Raw genomic sequence first — 19973 nt, 5'->3', positions numbered from 1 at the left:
AGGGGGAAAAAAAAAAAAGTGTGTATATATATATATATATATATATATATATATATATATATATATATATATATATATATATATATATATATATATATATATATATATATATTATATATATATATTTTTTTTAATAATTGGAAAAATAATTTTTTTTTATTTTTTTAATAATTAAAAAAAAAAGAAAAAAATATTTTTATTTTTTTTTTTACATTTAAAAAATAAATTAAATAAATAATAATAACCACACTCCCTGTCAAAGGTAACTAACTGGACAGGGAGATGGTAATGAATTGAGAACAAAAACGCAGTGGAAACAGTCATTACAACAGTCATTACTCCCGGCCTCCACAAGAGGGCGCCAGTTCCCCATTGGAAGCCTGTCATCTCAAGTAGGCCGAAAAGCCGGGGCCTCAATTTTCGGACGGCCCGGAAGTCCGTGCACTCCGTGCGCGGAAGTCCGGGCAAAAATGACAGGACACCTTCTGCAGGGCACCCCCAGGCGCCAGGTCGCTAATTCTAGTCGCAAATGCGACCTGGCGCCCGGGGATTGTCGAGCCCTGATGTATATAATATATATTTCTCTCATTTATACATATTTGCTTGCATCATACAAACCCCCTTTGCTATTGTTCTGTTTTTGTTTTATTTAACAGATAGTATTAACCTTATTTTTATTTTCTCCACAGAGGAAGTGTGGTGCTGGGATACACAGAATCAGAGCTGTGTGTAAGAGGAACTGGATATCAGTTTATTCATGCTGCAGATATGCTGTATTGTGCAGAAAATCATGTTCGAAGTAAGACACAGAAAATAAACTGTCATTTTTGTCATGCCTATATGAAGTGTGGCTGCAATTACAGCGTTATCATAGTAATCATAGAGTGCTTTTGCTACTCAGGAGGGAACAGGTGGCAGGGCCAAGCCGCACTCTGTATGTCTTATGAACACGATGCATGCGTGACTGCCCCCATACTAAGCCAGTTGCTATGGGGGGACTCAGCAGGAGGGAGGGGCCAGAAACGCTGGCAGGGGACCTGAGAAGAGGAGGATCAGGGTTGCTCTGTGCAAGATCATTGCACAGAGCAGGTAAGTATGACAGTTGTCAAAAAAATATATATATATATTGATTTTAGTATCAAATTATTTGCCTGCGTCACATTTCCTAAGGAACCTTTCAATCTTAAAAAAAAAGAAAATCCTATGCATACCTTTTTACAGCAGCCTTCTTGTCAGACCAGTGATGTCTAGGGATCTCCCTCTTCTTTCTTGATGGCAGCACAGTGCAGATGTTCTATCAGATTACTGCTACCCACCATCTTGATTAATGGAAATGATGTTCCAACCAAAAATACATACTGCGCTATGAATTCCAAAATGCGTTCCATGGCGCTTTGCTTTCCAAACACTTCATGATCTGACGGGTAGCAGTAATCTGATAATATACCCATGCGGACATCCTACTACACACGTCTTGAATTTCAGAGTAATTTTAGCAATAAAGTGAGCGTATATAAAAAAAATACAATATATCGATATCTGTGATGCTGTTTGGATGTTTAATTTTGAAAGCATAAAGGTTTAGCGCTGAGCAGTGCGGGATGTACTAATATGGCCTCTGACACCTTCCTTCTGCTGGTGTCCAGCTTCTTTCAAAATGTAATATCAAAGCAGCATCACAGATGTCAATATTCTATATTTATTTATATACGCTCACTTTATTGCTAAAAGTACTTAGAAATTCAAGACGTAGCTGGGTGTTGTAAGATGTCCACATGGGTGTTCTATCAGATTAATGCTCCCCATCATGGAACTCATGTTGGACCACATAGTGCATGCACAGTAAGTATTTTTGTCGGAAAGTCACTTCCGTTACACAATCTGATGGGTACCGGTGATCTGACAGAACACAGGCATTCTTCCTGGGCAAGCAGCACTCGCATAATGACGTGTAGGTGTTACTTAGTCATGAAGTATTATAAGCCCAGCCTGCATGATGCTGCATGATAATAAATATTCCCCCACCCCGGGCCCACAGGAAATGGGAAGAATTACATAACTGTTGTTCTATCTGAAGAGTAATGGTGACGCTTGATGAAGAAGGTAGCCAGAGAGAGTGCTGAAGAGTGGAGAGTAAAACTTGGCAATATTTTATAATATATATATATATATATTTTTTTTTTTTTGTTTTAAGTTCTGGTTTAACATTCTAACTGCTTTTGCGATTTTTTTTTTTTTCCTTACTCTGCCCAGGCCTTTACTAGGGTGCCTACCAGAAATCAAATTTCTTAGAAAATCCTGTTGGATTTTTCAAGTATCACTAACCAGTGTTCACATAGTGGGTACACCTTAAATTGTCCAGTCTGCATTTTTTTTTTAATTCCTCTTACCAGGTGATCATGAAGTGTGCATATTCACCAACAAAGCATTCCAGCTTATAAATCCTGAATTTTACCACCTACAGTGGTTGATGGAGCCACAAGTAGTAAATACCCTTTCTCAGCATTGCTCAGGGTTGGGACCAGGTGCCTTCTTGTGGATTGCTTTTTGGACTTTTTAGTTTGTCCTCACTGTGTACAACAATGTGAAGGAATCTTAAGATCTAGTGGAGACTTTATTGCCTCACAGTATTAAAAGTATAGGCTTTGCAAAAGGTTGTACAATGTATCTAGTTAGGCTGCAACAAAGACCAAACTGCAGTTTTCAGGTCACATGTGCATGTGTCAACACAAGATAAATTAATAATGGGTGTTGATATTATGACAGCTAAGAACTTTATCAGGGAGGGGATGTAGTGTGTGTTCCCAAAGATAATACATAAATAATATTTGGTGTTCTAAAAAAACAGACAAGATTAGTCAGTGGAAGGTGAATACATGTTTCCCTGTTTTCATGAATGTGAATTGTACTGTTACTTTCACTGTAGCTGCTGGAAATGTGTTTCCTTATACAGACTTCTTTTTTACTATGATTACCAATGCAACACACTTCTTTAATTGCAGTGATCAAGACTGGAGAGAGTGGTATGACCGTGTTCAGACTTCTCGGAAAAAATAACATATGGATCTGGGTTCAAGCAAATGCGCGTCTCGTTTATAAAAATGGGCGACCAGATTACATCATTGCAACACAAAGACCTCTTACGTGAGTTCTTGTTTTTGAGATATTGTCCGGGGTTGTCACCAGCATTTCATGTCGTGGGATTTCTGCAGCTCTGCAGGCTAATAATAGAATGTTCTTGTTAGATGTTATTCCCAGACTAATAAATCATGCCTAGCTCATGTCAATGGCCATATCATTCAGCACACACCAACCAGTACAGTGTGCAGCAGCAAAACTTGTGTGCAGCAAACAACCAGTCAGAAGGCATTCTTCATACAGCTGACTACAGTAAAATTATATCTTAGGGCCCAGTCATACCACAAGCAGTGCAGTGTTTTTTTTCTGCATCAAAAATGCATGAAAAGTAGGTTATATGGATTCCAATGGCATAGTTCACACCAGTGCAGTACATTCCATTTTTCTGCACAAAACTGTACTGGAGTGCGGTAAAAAGCATCAAAAATGCACCGGACCCCAGTACATTTAAAAAAAAAAAAAAAAAAAAGCATCTGGAATGCATCTGGAAATGCACCAGAATTCCTAAATGCTTTACACAAACATGCAAAAACTCATCAGGAATGGATTTGAAGGATGTTTTTTGGTGTTAACGGGCAAAGTTTTGCACATAATTATTGCTCTTTACACTTACTGAATTAGTCTGACCACACATATGGCCATATGTCTCATTCAGAACAACAGGTAGTGAAAGATCTACCAGTGCTTCTTCATATCATCATGACATTAGACATTGCCATTGCTTTTATCTAAAGTGTAGCCAGTTTTTTAAGCTACAATTAAACTGATAAAAAGGACAGTTTCTAAATAACATTTTGCATCTTGATGCCTTGTAGTACCAAATGCTTCAGACAGTTGCAGGCTGCAATTAACACCCTGCAATAAACTGTTACTATCCCCAAGCTATTTTAAATTGGTAATATCATTTGTACAGTAAGTGTCAGACTATGTGTGGTTGGATTAAAGGCTTACTGATGCAGGCTAAATATCTTCAGAAAGCTGTACTCTATTCTTGGAAGTTGCTGTTTTCAAATAACCTCTGCACTTATAATATTTTACCTTTTACATTTAAAGGTGTGAATCCTTCACTTGTATGATCAGAGTAAAAATCCAGTCAGATATCATATTAGGTGGCCCATGTCCCCCAAATCCCAAGGTGCTCCCGCATGCAGTTTGTGACCTGGTTTCTTGCTTAAAATCCTTAAAAGTAAGGACTTTACACCTATCTTCCATATTGGGGTACAATTTTAGTGTTTTTCCATCATCCCCTAAAGCGGTAATAAACCCAAAACAAAAAATGTAATATATTGCAGCTTACTAATCATTAGATTTGGTAGCTGCATTAGTTTTCTTTAGTTAGACTTTTTTCCCTTCCTGTTCACTTGATGATCTGGCCAGTAACACACCTCCTGTATTAGAGTGCCCCTGCTCTGGATGAATGAGCTCAGGAGGCACATTTTGGACAGCAGCATTGTCATTTTGGCAATAATGGGGAGGTGTGTGTTACAGCAAACAGTTTTGATTTTTCCTTTTAGGATAAAGGTTTTACATGAGTAAATAGAAGGTGATCATTGAAAGCACCCCTTCCATTGTTAAATGGTGTGTCCCATCCCTATAACTGATACCTCTGCAAGAGAGCTTATTCTTTTGATAAACAGACCTACTGGCTGGAACATCAGATGAAATTAGAATAATGCCTAAAAAAAAAACCAAACACAGCCATTACATCTAAGAGTTGGTACACTGCAATATAATATTTGCATTTGGGTTTAATACTTCTTTAATTATTACATTTATTATTAAAAGCCGAGAATCCCGCATTTGTAGAAAATAATTTGGATAGTTTTAGAAAAGCCTTTAACATTTAAAGTAAAACTGCCAAACACATGACTTATAGTGTGTAAATTATTTTAACCCCCTTTCCCCTGTCTATGCCAAGCTAGATATTTGGATCCTGCAGCCTGCATTTGATTCTCTAGGGGTGTTGGACTTTTCAACAAAGACTTCTGGATATTTGAACAGGGCTGGTAGCCTCTCGTATAAGCAGTGAGTGTAACCTAAATACTACACTCCCCTCCCCCAATCTGTACATTGTGGGATTGATTTTTACAGTGTAAGATTCCCATCAGCAGCCAAAGCAGTAACTTTTGGCAGACGTTTACATGTCCACATGTCAGGAGGTTGAAAGCAGTGTAAATTGTGGCAGAATTTTTTTAACTGTGAGCATTTTTTCATTAAGAACCACACAAAGTAGTGATAAGTTACTTTCACAACTTTTGTATGAAGAGACCACCGTGGTATCCAAATTTTAATTTATACAAAATAAAGTTTGTTTAGCTATCTTGTATTCTGCTCTTTTCAAGTCAGTCTGCATTTAGAAGCACCTGAGGTACATCATACTCTATGCTGCAGCAGTCACCCATATTGAACGTGTTTTATATATGTCAACATTGAAAAGTATACATTCAAGTCTGAGAGTATTCCATACACAACATGTAACCAAGATTTGCTGAAAGCACCTTTTTTTTTTAATTCATTTTACATCCTCAGTGTGCCTTTTGTTTGTTTTTAGAGAGGAAGAAGGAACAGAGCACTTAAGAAAGCGAAGCACACAGCTGCCTTTCATTTTTGCGACTGGCGAGGCAGTGTTGTATGAGTCCTCATTTCCCTTTCCAAGCCTAATGGGCCCCTCGCAAAATAAACCTAAAAGTTCTTCAAGTAAAGGCTCCTCTGCCAAAGCAACAGCAAATGAGGCACCTGTCAATCCTGCCTCCCTTCTGGGTGCCATGCTGAGACAACAGGATGAGCCTCTGTACATTTGTCCTCCAGCTCCAAACACCTTCTCTTTTGAGAATGTTTTCAAAGATACCAGAAATGAACTGAGCAACAGCTTTCCCAGTAGTTGTCAGGACAATCGGCTTCCTGCTGCAAACATCAATATAAAGCAAGGGGAAGCAGCCTTTTCCCAGGGAAAGGGTACAATGTTGTTGTCAGACCGTGCAGAAGTCTTCCCTGAGGGCAAAAACAATGAGCTTTACAACATTATGAGAAGCCTGGGGATTGATTTTGAGGACCTTGAGATGATACAGCGAGATGAAGAGTTTTTCAGAAATGAATTTGATTATCCAGATATTGGGGAAATCGATGTGGCAGATGAAATTTTAAATTATGTTCAGGATTCTCTAAACGGGAAATTGGATTGCATGTTTATAAACTCTGCTCAGCAAATACCTTGCATGCAGGACTCCAGCAATGTAGTACAAAGCAGCTTAAACATAGCACAAATGCGTCCACAACAGCCCAACCAAATGATCCCACAGCAGCTGTGTCAAAAAATGAAACACATGCAAGTCAATGGTGTTCTAACGAATTGGAATTCTGTAAGTGGTGTCCCTTTAACATATCGGGGTCAGTCAGCTGAGCAATACGTTCCTAGCCTCAACAGTGTAGTCCCAGACTATTATAAATCTGAAATCACCAGTACTCCATTTGCTTGCAAACAGGAATATATGCCTTATCAGGAGACAATACCCTCAGTGCCACTGCCATCGAGCGTTACACAGATGGACTTTGATCTTGGAAATGTGGAACAGCCGGTGTATTCTGCGCCCACAAACTTGGATGGTCTTATGGAATGTTTATCACAGGCTCCTGAAATGCAAGACTGTGGTGTAAATGCACGGACAGTAATAATGAATGCCCAGCCTTGTTACTCTGGTGCTGTATCCATGTATCAGTGCCTCCAGGAACCCCAGCCATCTTGTATGAATCCGATGAAATATAATGCCGTCATGCCAGCACAGCAGCAGTTAATAAATAAAGTAAGCAATACATATCTAAATATATAAAAATGTACTTATTTCCAACAGATTTATTGTAATTGTGGAACAGCTATGCATAAACATAGATCAATATCTTGAATTAACATAATTATGTATTTGTTTCAAGATGTGGGTTTTTTTTTTGGCTTTTAATGGAAATCTCTGCACAAATTCATTAATCAGTGGAGTAATTGTAATGTGTATTTTATACCGTCCTTTGTGTCCCCAGCTGTTCAGTTTGTAAAATACCCTATGAATCCTAATCTGGACCATGCAGTCCCCATTTCATTATCTTAATTGTACAGTTCAGGACACAGGATGAATATTCATACAACATGGATTAAAGGTGTGTACCTTTAGGTGTTTGGACACTAGCAAAGCTTTAGCCGACCGTTCTATCTGAAATGATCACAGAGCGCCTGTGATCCTTCTATATAGGATCACAGGTCTCTATGATCATTTCCCAATCCCATCTCCCACAGTTAAAAAACACTCCCCTAGGCTCACACTTAACCCTTTGATCACCCCTAGGTTAACTCCTTCCCTGCCAGTGTCATTATTACCGTACAAGTGCATATTTTTAGCACTGATTACTGTAGTAATGTCATTGGTCCCCCCAAAAGTGTCAAAAAGGTCAGTTGGGGGTCCAATCTGTCGGCCGTAATGTCGCAGTCCCGCTTAAAATCGCAGATCGCTGCCATTACTAGTAAAAAATAAATAAAAATGACATAAATCTTTCCCCTAGTTTGTAGATGCGATAACTTTTGCGCAAACCAATCAAAATACACGTATTGCTAATTTCTTTTTTTTTTTTTTAACCAAAAATATGTAGCAGAATACAAATTGGCCTAAAAGGATGAAAAAAGCAGAATGTGAAAAAAATATTTTTTTTTTTTCAGAATTGTTGCTCTTTTTTTTGTTTTTAGCGCAAAAAATAAAAATCGCACAGGTGAGCAAATACCACCAAAAGAAAGCTCTATTTGTGGGGAAAAAAGGACATCAATTTTATTTGGGTACAGAATCTCAAAAAATAGCCTGGTCATTAAGGGGGCAAATCCTTCCGGTCCAGAAGTGGTTAAAGTAGCTGTGAAAACACAATGTTAAAGAACCTTTATAATACAGTTATAACTATGCAGGCACCAAAATTGTGTTTGGTTAGTTTCAGAAATTATATTTTTTAACCTTTTTTACTAGGTAAAAAGTTCTGTCACATGACCATGCATCACTTTTTCCTAATAGCAGAGGGTGGGTCTCTTAATAAATCACACCCACTGCACTGGTCGCTTGGATTAACAGGACACACAGGGTGCCTGTATTCTATAGGCTGTTCAACCTGAAGCAAGATGCATGCTGTGATTGAGCAGGGTGTATGTGCCAGAGACAAGCTGTAATTGAGAGAAGGGGTGGGGCAACCAAACAGACATTGGAATACAGGCATGCATTGTCCGCACAGCTTTCTGTTCCTCCAGCCAAAAGACACAAACTGTCCATTCAAGCACAGATCAGCGTCTATGCTTTGTGTGGTCAGTTCAGATCACGGAAGAAAGAGGACTGGCAGGATCAACCAGGCACTTCAGATGGAAGAAGTGCATAAAAGTGATAGACTATGATTTATAAAATACTCATATGTGAACATACCCATAGAAAAAAAAAAAATAGGGAAACACACACTTTAGAAGTGAAACACATCAGAGGGAGGAGTTCTGGTGGTGCATCAGATTTATCAATAAACACAGATTATGGCATTTTGCTCTAGAGTACTTTTTTTTTTTTTTTTCTAGTTTATTTTATTACATGTACTTGTATACATACACATACTAGGGCCTATTTAGACAGGAGCCGCTTTTCTATTAGCATGTCTTTGGAGTGTGAGAGGAAACCTTAGTTCCCGGAGGCAGCTGTCCTTTGCTGTTTGCATATATCCACAATCCAACAGTTAGAGACAGATAATCGTCCCAGGACCCATCATCTGTCCCTAAGCACATTCTTGCCAATCAAAGATATATAATTACAGCACATGACTCATAATGGTGGACTATTTCAAAGGGTTCTCAGGAGATACGCAAAAACACAGGTCGAATGTGTGGAAGGGGGAAATTCACAACAGTAAAAACGTTAAGATATCTGGAGTCTCATTGTGACATAATACAAAAAGCAGTTGTATGGAAACAGTCGTCACCCAATGAGGAGGGGTCAAATCATCCCATAAGGGGTATGTGGCGAGGGTGAAATAGAGGTGCAGTTGATGTAATTTTATTTGGGCTGGGGGAGTGCATTACTAGGAAAAAAGAAAAGAACAAGAGGTAGGAGAATAGGAAAGCAGTGCAGAAAGAAATGGGGGTGAGAGGCAGGAAAGGAAGAAGAGAAAAAAATGTAGAAGGGGGTGGGGGGCAGCAGGGAGGATGCAGGAAAAGCAGGTGAGAAGGAAGATGTAAGGGGTGGTAAAAAGATTTGCAAATTATTTTATTGAATCTTTTGGAGTGTGGTTCCCTCCATATCTAGCCCCTCCCGAAAAGGAGGGAGCAAAAGAGAGGTATAAGGTCTGTAGTAGTCTCACAGGGAGAAAGAACTTGGGTATTAGAAAAGAGGTCATGGAGGTACAGTGGATATAAAAAGTCTACACACCCCTGTTAAAATTTCAGGTTTCTGTGATGTAAAAAAGAGACAAAGATAAATAATTTCAGAATTTTTTCCACCTTTTAACCACTTTACCACCGGAGGATTTTGCCGTCTTACGTCTGGGCCACGTTTTGTTATTCGGCACTGTGCGAATTTAACTGACAATTGCGCGGTCATGCGACGCTGTACCCAAACGAAATTTACGTCCTTTTTTTCCCACAAACAGAGCTTTCTTTTGGTGGTATTTAATCACCTGTGCGATTTTTACTTTTTGCGCTATAAACAAAAAAAGAGCGACAATTTTGAAAAAATAACTATTTTTCAAATTTTTTTTATATGAAATTCCCCCCCAAAAAAATGTAAAAATCAAATTTTTTTATCATTTTAGGCCAATTTGTTTTCTGCTACATATTTTTGGTAAAAAAAATCGCAAAAATCGTATTTTGATTGGTTTGCGCAAAAGTTATTGCGTTTACTAACAAAGGGAAAGATTTTTGTCATTTTTGTTGGTTTTTTTTGTAATGGTAATGAGTAATGGTGGCGATCTGCGATTTTTTTTTTTTTTTTTTTTTTTTTTTTTGCAGGACTGCGACATTGCGGCGGACAGATCGGACCCTTGACTGACATTTTTGACACTTTTGGGGGTACCAGGGACATTACTACAGTGGGGGGAGGTGACTGAGTGACTCAAGGACAGATCGCAGGTTCAGCTATGCTGAACCCTGCAATCTGACCCTGTCTGTCTGACCCTGTTTACACAAGCGGGCGGATCTCCAGACTCGATTCCCCGATGATCAAGGAAAAGCAGCGGCGGTCGCCGCTGCTCCTCCCCTGGCCCTATTCCCGCTGTGACTGAATACAGCGGGAGCGATCCTCCGGCGGCGCGCGCACGCCGCAGAGAAAGGGAGTGTCTGCCGACGTAGGTCTACGTCGTCAGACCTACAACAGCCACTTTGCCGCAGTAGAGCTCTAGTGAGCAGACGGCAAGTGGTTAATGTGACCTATAAACTGTACAACTCAGTTCAGCAACAAACTGAAAACTTTTAGGTGGAGGGAAGTAAAAATAAAAAAAATAAAATAATATGGTTGTTTAAGTGTGCACACCCTTAAACTAATTAATACTTTGAAGCACCTTTTGATTTTATAACAGCACTCAGCTTTTTGGGTATCAGTTAGGGATGCACCAAAATGAAAATTCTCGACCGAAACCGAAAATGCTGGATGCCCTTGCCTGAAAACCGAAAATTACTTTTTCCCCCAAATGATATTAAAATAGAAAGAACAAGGGCATACACCAGAAACAGGCAGCGACGTACACCTGTAGCTGCCACACTGTCGCAGTATATGTACTGTGACAGGTTGGCAAGTGGTTAATTTAATTACCAATGGTATTTGTATTATGCATCATGAGGGGGTTCATGTATTGCCACTGCTGGTCACTGATGCATTAGTGACCGACCAGTGGCAGTTAATTAACCCCTTTGTGCTGCATTAGTGCAACCAGTGTCAGTGTTAACACTGGTTGGACTGCCACTGGTTGCACTAATGCAGCACAAAGGGGTTAATTAACTGCCACTGGTCATCACTAATGCATCAGTGACCAGCAGTGGCAATACATTAACCCCCTCATGCTGCACAATACTAATACCATTGGTAACCTCGCCTCAGACCCCCCCCCAACCTGCCTCAGCGCTCCCCCCCTTGCCTCAGCGCTCCCCCCACATGCCTCAGCGCCCCTCCCCACCGCAATGATGCAATCTTACTTGTTGGTGTCCTGTCTCCATGTCACAGGCAGGCAAACTCTCCGCTCCTCCTGTGTCCTTCCTCTCAAAAGTCCTGCCTCTGGCCGGCGGCCCGCCTCCCGGTGATGTCACTACTACGACTGTGTGTATGAATGAACTAACACACAGGGCGGGCGGGCGGGCGGGCGAGTGGCCGCTAATGGCTATAACTAAGTGAGCCCTTCACTTCCCTATCAGCGAAGAAACCCGCCTAATAGGGAAGTGAAAGGCTCACTTAGTTATAGCTATTAGCGGCCGCTCACCCGCCCAGTGTTAGTTCATTCATACACACAGTCGTAGTAGTCATCATCGTCAGTACATCATCAGGAGGCGGGCTGCAGGCCAGAGACGGGACTTTTGAAACTTGCGCTGCACCGTGGCGGCCATCATTAATATCGGCATTTTCGGCCGAAATGGAATAGGCCCATTTTCGGCTGAAAATTTCGGTGCACCACTAGTATCAGTCTATCAGCATGGCACATCTTGACTTGGCAATATTTGCCCAATCTTCTTTTCAAAAACACTCCCAAGTCTGTCAGATTGTGAGGCTATCTCCTGTGCACAGCCCTCTTCAGATCACCCCACAGATTTTCAATTGGATTCAGGGTTGGTCTCTGGCTGGGCCATTCCAAAACTTTAATCTTCTTCTGATGAAGCCATTCCTTTTTTTGATTTGGATGTATTCTTTGGGTCATTGTCATTCTGAAAGAGGAAGTTCCTCTTCATGTTTAGTTTTCTAGCAGAAGCCCAAAGGTTTTGTGCCAATATTAACTGGTGTTTGGAACTGTTCATAATTCCCTCTACCTTGACTAAGGCCCCTGTTCCAGCTGAAAAAACAGCATGAAGCTGCCACCACCATGCTTCACTGTAGGTATGTATGTGCAGTTTTGTTTTTGCGCCAAAAATATCTTTTGGAATTATGACCAAAAAGTTCAACCTTGGTTTCATCAGACCATAACACATTTTCCCACATGTTTTTGGGAGATTTCAGATGTGTTTTCGTAAAATTTAGCCAGGCTTGGATGTTTTTCTTCGTAAGAAAAGGCTTCCGTCTTGCCACATTACCCCGTAGCCCAGACATATGAAGAATACGGGAGATTATTGTCACATGTACCACACAATCAGTACTTGCCAAATATTCCTGCAGCTCCTTTATTGTTGCTGTAGGCCTCTTGGCAGCCTCCCTGACAAGTTTTCTTGTCTTTTCATCACTTTTGGAGGGATGTCCAGTTCTTGGTAATGTCGCTGTTCTGCCATATTTTCTCCACTTGATTATGACTGTCTTCACTGTTTTCAATGGCACATCTAAAGCCTTGGAAATTCTTTTGTACCCTTCTCCTGACTGATACCTTTTAACAATGAGATTCCTCTGATGCTTTGGAAGCTCTCTGTGGACCATGGCTTTTGCTGTAGGATGCGACTAAGAAAATGTCAGGAAAGACCTACTAGAACAGCTGAACTTTATTTGGGGTTAATCGGAGACACTTTAAATGATGGCCGGTGTGTACTAACTCCTATTTAACATGAGTTTGAATGTGATCAGTTAAGTCTAAACATAGCTACATCCCCATTTATAAGAGGGTATGCACACTTATGCAAACACATTTTTTAAGTTTATTTTTACTAGATTTTTTAGATTTCAGTTGAGTTGTGCAGTTTATAGGTCACATTAAAGGTGGAAAAGGTTCTGAAATTATTTATCTTTGTCTTACATAATCTCATTTTGACAGGGGTGTGTAGACTTTTTCTATCTACTGTATATATGTTCAAGGAGCATGTTCCTTCAGATGGCAATAATGATCAGTCATTCAGAAATGAAAAAAACAGGCGTGACCAGCGCTAAGGAGAGCCTAGGTGCAAAAGTCAGTTGTAAGCTGCCACCAACCTACCCCTAGAGACTTTGGGTATAATGGATAAGTGCAAAAAAAGTTGGTATGTGGCGCTACCTGCTCAAGGGAAAATAACATTATAATAAAGTGCACTGTGTATTTGTGTGTGTGTACCTGAACCATATAGTTTAAAACAATCCTAAAAGGCACACTCCTAATGAATAAATGAAATACCATACAATGAATAATTATATAAAATCAAAGTGCACCGTGCTGAGTGAAAAACTTGCTGGGTATTTGATGGTACCCTATTGAAAGTGCTGAGTGCTTAGTGCAAGTGCAGCTATGTAGTTGATAAGAAATTGTTACTGGTGCTCATATAATGTGCTGTTCAATACAATTTTATTAAATAAATGAAATAAATAAATTGCTTGTGCTCACTGTGATTGAGATATATAATGTCTGTTTACTTCATAACTATCCACCAGTACAGGGTGATACCCCCTAGTTTTGGGGGTGTAGTGATTTAAATAAATGCTGTGGTGCTGACCAGGTAAAAAATCACATAAATATTGTGCTTGGTGTCAGGCAGTGAGGTATAACAATGAATCCCTAGTGGAAAGAAAACCGGTCCCGTGCAGGTTCTGTAGTGCTTTTACCCATGGCCCCCCCCCCACTAGGTATTGCACTCACGCCACAAACCTCCCCTTACAACAGGGGTGCTGGCTGCCTATACAGTGTCTTTAGGTTTGCTTGCTTTCACAGAGTCCTGGATGTTCGGGTTATCCGTAGCTGCTACGGCTGTGAATCCCCTTCTGAAAATCCTCTGCGTCTGGCAGACTCAAGATACAAGCAAAATTGCCCCATAGTATAGTATGTTCTGTATAATACAAGACAAGTGCAGATAAACTTACAGTTAGTAGTTCACTGTTCAACTCGGGGATGCCGGAACACTTCCGCGTTCCACGGTTAGAGTCCCCTTAACCGGAAGTGACGTTTGACGCTGAAACTCCGCCCTACGTGTTTCGTCACATCGACGTCATCCGGAGCAGCACCATCTTCTCATACTCCCGATTTTTATATAGCCGCCCCGTGTCCTAGCAACCAGTAATACAAAAGCGCCATGTTGCTACACCTACTGGAGCTAGCTGGAAGCCATCTTGCTGCTCACGCTGTAAGTTCCGGGTTCTGGACATACACGGGCATCACGGGCCATACTTGTGTACATCATGTGAACTCTAACTGATTGCATATTTGGCATATTATTATATGCTGCCTCAATTAAAACAATATTCATTGAATCATCTAAAACCAAAGCCTGATATGCATATCCTAAAAGTCTATCGACGTGAAAAATAGAATAAATGTAAAAAATTTGTAAAATAAATATATAAATTCTGAAAAATATATAAAAAAATTAAAAAATATTGAAAAAATGAATAATATTTGAGAGGAGATGTGTTTTAAAATCTAAAATATAAAAAGCCCTATGAAATTCTGTTTCATTACAAAGTGAGGCTGTATGAGGAGGTGGTTTTTGTTTAGGAGGGATTTAGATTAACATATGGCTAAAATATGATATATGGACCTAGTTTAAAATTGCTAGGCCGTACCAGGAGGGACAAAATTACATATGTAAGATATATAACGAATAAAAATGTAAAAGTTTACATATGTGATGATGTATAAAATTAGATGATGAAGATGTTTATGGAAAAATTATAAAAACAGTTGTAAAAATGTAAAAATCTGTGGAAAAACCTTGTGCAGAAAAAACATGGAAAATATATACATCGCTGGGGGTACGTCATTATGGAAACTTGCTTATAGGGAACCCAGCAAGAAATCTTTTTAAATGTCTTTTTTGGGAAGAAAAATGAGAGAAAATTGGGGGGTATTTAGGTATTCTAGAAGGACTCTTAAAATCATTAAGATGGCGTGGAATGGGCCATTAAAAAAGAGATAAAAACCGGCCTTAAAATCGCCACTTTAGGTCCATAAAAAATACAAAAGGTCATTAGAAAAGATCATTAAAATCCCAGGTGAAGTAAAAATTGGTGTTGATATTGGAAGGTTTTATATGTCCGAAATAAAGCAATTCAGGTCTATGTCAATATTGAGACCCTCTGGCTGGAGTGTGTGCATCAAATAAATCCACCTTGTTTCATTACGTGAAACCATTATTCTTTTGTTGCTGCCCCTCCAGTCTCCTTTGATTTTATCGATTCCGTAAAAGACCATACCCGAGGGGTCCTGGGAATGTACCTCCTTAAAGTGTTGGGACAGGCTATGTTTTATAAAACCTTTGTTGATGTTCTTAATATGCTCTCTTATTCTAACATACAGAGGCCTGGTTGTTCTGCCCACGTATTGAAGCCGGCAAGGGCACTTAATAACGTATGTAACGTGAGTACTTGTGCAGGTAATGGTTTCCTTTATCCTGTATTCAGTGCCTGTAGTCTTGGACTTTTGGACGTTTGTATTCTTCTTTGTTGTCTACTGTTGGTTCTGCATGGCAGGCATTTTTGGCACCTAAAGAATCCCTTTACACTTGTAGGAAGTTGTATTGTCTTAGGGGGGTCCACCAATTTATCTCTAAGTGTGGGTGCCTTTCTGTACACAAACGTCGGTTTGTTAGGCAATGCTTGTTTCAAGGTTTTGTCTGCTCTTAGGATGGGCCAGTGTTTCTGATTATTTTTTGGGAGAATACCTCGACAAATTCCTGCAGCCATTGGTACTCCTGGGTAAGTCCTACCTTAGGGACAGTAAACGACTCCTGTCAGAGATTAGGAACATTGAGACTACAGAGGAGGAAATACTAGAGACCATTGATGTTAATTCTCTGTACATGAATATAGTACAGAAAGACGGATTAGTAGGGGTTGAATGGGCATTACACAAACATACGGACCTCAAGCAAGCACAAGTTCACTTTATTTTGGAAGGCCTCAAGATGGCTATGAATTCAAATTACTTTTGGTACAAGGGGTAGTACTATGCACAAACTGTGTTGCCATGGGGGCAAAATATGCCCCCAGTGTCGCTAACATTTTCATGCAGAAATGGGAGGAGGAGCAAGTATTCAGTGTTAAAAGGCCTAACCTGAAGTATTATCGCAGGTATATTGATGACCTCATACTCATCTGGAAAGGAAACATGGAATCATTGCAAAATTTTTTTGATGAAATAAGTAACAACGACTATGGAATCATCTCAACGGGAAGTTGGAACACCCAAAACATGGCCTACTTGGACCTGGAAATTTTCAAGAGAGAAGGAAAACTGGCAAGTAAAACCTATTTTAAAAAAATCGACAGGAACGGCTATATCCCAACTAGAGGCTGTCACCTCCCCCAATGGTTGGGGAATTTACCAAAATGACAATTGATGCGAATCGGAAGGAACTGTAGCAATATCCAGGACTATGACACATAGGCACAGGTCCTTATCAATAGGTTTGTAGAAAAGGGATATAAGAAAAAAGAACTGGAACACCTTAACAAGCTAGTAAGAAATATGAAGAGAGAGGACCTTATCAAAGAGAATAACAAGAAGGAAAAACAAAACAAGATGGAATTCGCATTCCCAACGGGATACAACAGGCAACACATAGACCTGGAAAAAAATAATCAGAAAGCACTGGCCCATCCTAAGGGCAGACAAAACCTTGAAACAACTGTTACCTAACAAACCGACGTTTGTGTACAGAAAGGCACCCACACTTAGAGGTAAATTGGTACACAATGTGGTAGACCCCCCTAAGACAATACAACTTCCTACAAGTATAAATTGATTCTTTAGGTGCCAAAAATGCCTGCCATAGAGCCAACACGGTTACAGGCACTGAATACAGGATAAAGGAAACCATTACCTGCACAAGTACTCACAATATATATGTTATTGAGTGCCCTTGCCGGCTTCAATACGTGGGTAGAACAACCAGGCCTCTGTATGTTAGAATAAGAGAGTGTATTTAGAACATCAAAAAAGGTTTTGTAAAACCTAGCCTGTCCCGACACTTTAAGGAGGTACATTCCCAGGACCCCTCGGGTATGGTCTTTTACGGAATCGATAACATCAATGGAGACTGGAGGGGCAGCAACAAAAGAATAATGGTTTCAAGTAATGAAACCAGGTGGATTTATTTGATGCATACACTCCAGCCAGAGGGTCTCAATATTGACATAGACCTGAATTGCTTTATTTCGGACATATAAAACCCTCCAATATCAACACCAATTTTTACTTCCCCTGGGATTTTAATGGTCTTTGGTATTTTTTTATGGGCCTAAAGTGGTGATTTTAAGGCCGTTTTTTTATGTCTTTTTTAATGGCCCATTCCATGCTATCTTGATGATTTTCTCTTTTTTTCTTCCCAAAAAAGACATTTTCAAAAAGAAAATTAAAATAAATTTAAAAAGATTTCTTGCTGGGTTCCCTATAAGCAAGTTTCCATAATGACGTGCCCCCAGCGATGTATATATTTTCCATGTTTTTTCTGCACAAGGTTTTTCCGCAAATTTTTACAACTGTTTTTATAATGTTTCCATAAACATCTTCATCATCTAATATACATCATCACATATGTAACTCTTACATTTTTGTGCGTTGTATATCTTACATATGTAATTTTGTCCCTCCTGGTAGGGCCTAGCAATTTTAAACTAGGTCCATATATCATATTGTAGCCATATATTTATCTAAATCCCTCCTCAACAAAAACCACCTCCTCATACAGCCTCACTTTATAATGAATCAGAATTTCATAGGGCTTTTTATATTTTATATTTTAAAACACATCTCCTCTCATACGTTATTCACATTTTCTATATTTTTTATTTTTTTATATATTTTTCGGAATGTAAATATTTATTTTACATATTTTTACATTTATTCTATTTTTTGACAGCGATAGACTTTTATGATATGCATATTAGGCTTTGGTTTTAGATGATTAAATACATATTGTTTTAATTGAGGCAGCATATAATATGGCAAATATGCAATCAGTTAGAGTTCCCATGATGTACACAAGTATGGCCCGTGATACCCGTGTATGTCCAGAACCCAGAACTTACAGCGCGAGCAGTAAGATGGCTTCCGGCTAGCTCCAGTAGGTGTAGCAACATGGCGCCTTTGTATTACTGGTTGCTAGGACATGGGACGGCTATATAAGCACCGGGAGTACGCTAACATGGCGCTGCTCCAGATTACGTCGATGTGAGGAAACGCGTAGGGCAGAGTTTCAGCATCACACGTCACTTCCGGTTAAGGGGACTCTGGCCGTGGAACGCGGAAGTGTTCCGGCATTACCGAGCTGAACAGTGAACTACTAGCTGTGAGTTTATCTGCACTTGTCTTGTATTATACAGAACATACTACACTATGGGGCAATTTTTGCTTGCATCTTGAGTCTGCCAGACCCAGTGGATTTTCAGAAGGGGATTCACAGCCGTAGCAGCTACGGATAACCCGGACATCCAGGACCCTGTGAAAGCAAACAAACCTAAAGACCACTGTATACACAGCCAGCACCCCTGTTGTAAGGGGAGGTTTGTGGGGTGAGTGCAATACCTAGTGGGGGGCCACGGGTAAAAGCACTACAGCACCTGCACGGAACCTGGTTTGTTTCCACTAGGGATTAATTGTTGTACCTCACTGCCTGACACCAAGCACAATATTTATGTGAATTTTTACCTGGTCAGCACCCCAGCACTTATCATTTAAATCACTACACCCAAACTAGGGGGTATCACCCAGTACTGGTGGATAGTTATGAAGTAAACAGACGTGATACATCTCAATCACAGTGAGCACGAGCTATTTATTTCATTTATTTAATAAAATTGTATTGAACAGCACATTATATGAGCACCAGTAAAAATTTCTTATCAACTACACAGCTGCACTTGCACTAAGCACTTTCAATAGGGTACCATCAAATACCCAGCAAGTTTTTCACCCAGCACGGTGCACTTTTATTTTATATAATTATTCATTGTATGGTATTTAATTTATTCATTAGGAGTGTACCTTTTAGGATGGTTTTAAACTATATGGTTCAGGTACAACACACACATATACACAGTGCACATTATCATTCTAATGTTATTTTCCCTTGAGCAGGTAGCGCCACATACCAACTTTTTATTGCACTTTTTCAGAAATTAAGCTAACAGGCATTGTAATAAAGAATTTCAATAGGGCTTCATGTGCAATATGAATTAACTCTTCAATTTCCTCAATTCTCTAAGCACATTTTAACTGATAGATGTGTGGATACATTAAAACAGCGGCGGACAGCCATTACTTTGAACAGGCTTCACGACTGCAGCTGTTTGCACACATCTGGGATTCCAGTCACAGAATCCTCCATCAAGCCTTAATCACAAGCATGAACAAAGCCCAAGAGACTGCATCTCAAAAGCTCCCCGCCATGCTCATATGCCCCTGCTCCATTGTTAATTGCTTCATTGAATTTTGTGGAGTCGTCCTTCAAAATATAACACTGGTTTATGGGTTGAAGGTGGTTTTGTATTGTGTTTTTAAAAATTAGAAAATAAATAATTGTAACGAAGTAATGTTTAGCTTTTCTATAGTTATCCAACACTTAGGTAACCCTTGTTTTTAAAAGATAGGACAGGCTTTATAACCCTTTTCTTTACTCTTAACTGTGCTGCAGAATCTGTCGGCACTATAGAAATACAGGAAGTAAATCATATCCCAGATCCCAGCCCCTGTGTTTTTGTTCTCTTCTGATCATAACTAGAACAACACTGTTACCATAAATATAACACAAACCGTAA

General features: G+C 39.7%; 1 protein-coding gene across 2 annotated transcripts in view; it reads left to right on the top strand.

The window, feature by feature from the left end:
* Positions 1–19973, top strand: part of AHR (aryl hydrocarbon receptor) — a 214296-nt gene that overhangs the window by 191527 nt on the left and 2796 nt on the right. For both annotated transcript variants that reach the window (XM_082258401.1, XM_082258400.1), the window contains exons 8-10: positions 690–799; positions 3003–3144; positions 5690–6938. In XM_082258401.1, coding sequence (XP_082114527.1) covers positions 690–799; positions 3003–3144; positions 5690–6938 — 1501 coding nt within the window. The remainder of the gene's footprint in view (positions 1–689; positions 800–3002; positions 3145–5689; positions 6939–19973) is intronic.

Source organism: Pelophylax lessonae, assembly GCF_965119305.1.
Source record: "Pelophylax lessonae genome assembly, chromosome: 5".
Lineage (NCBI taxonomy): Eukaryota > Metazoa > Chordata > Amphibia > Anura > Ranidae > Pelophylax > Pelophylax lessonae.
Note: the sequence above shows the minus strand (reverse complement) of the source record. Positions and strands in the feature narration are given on the sequence as shown.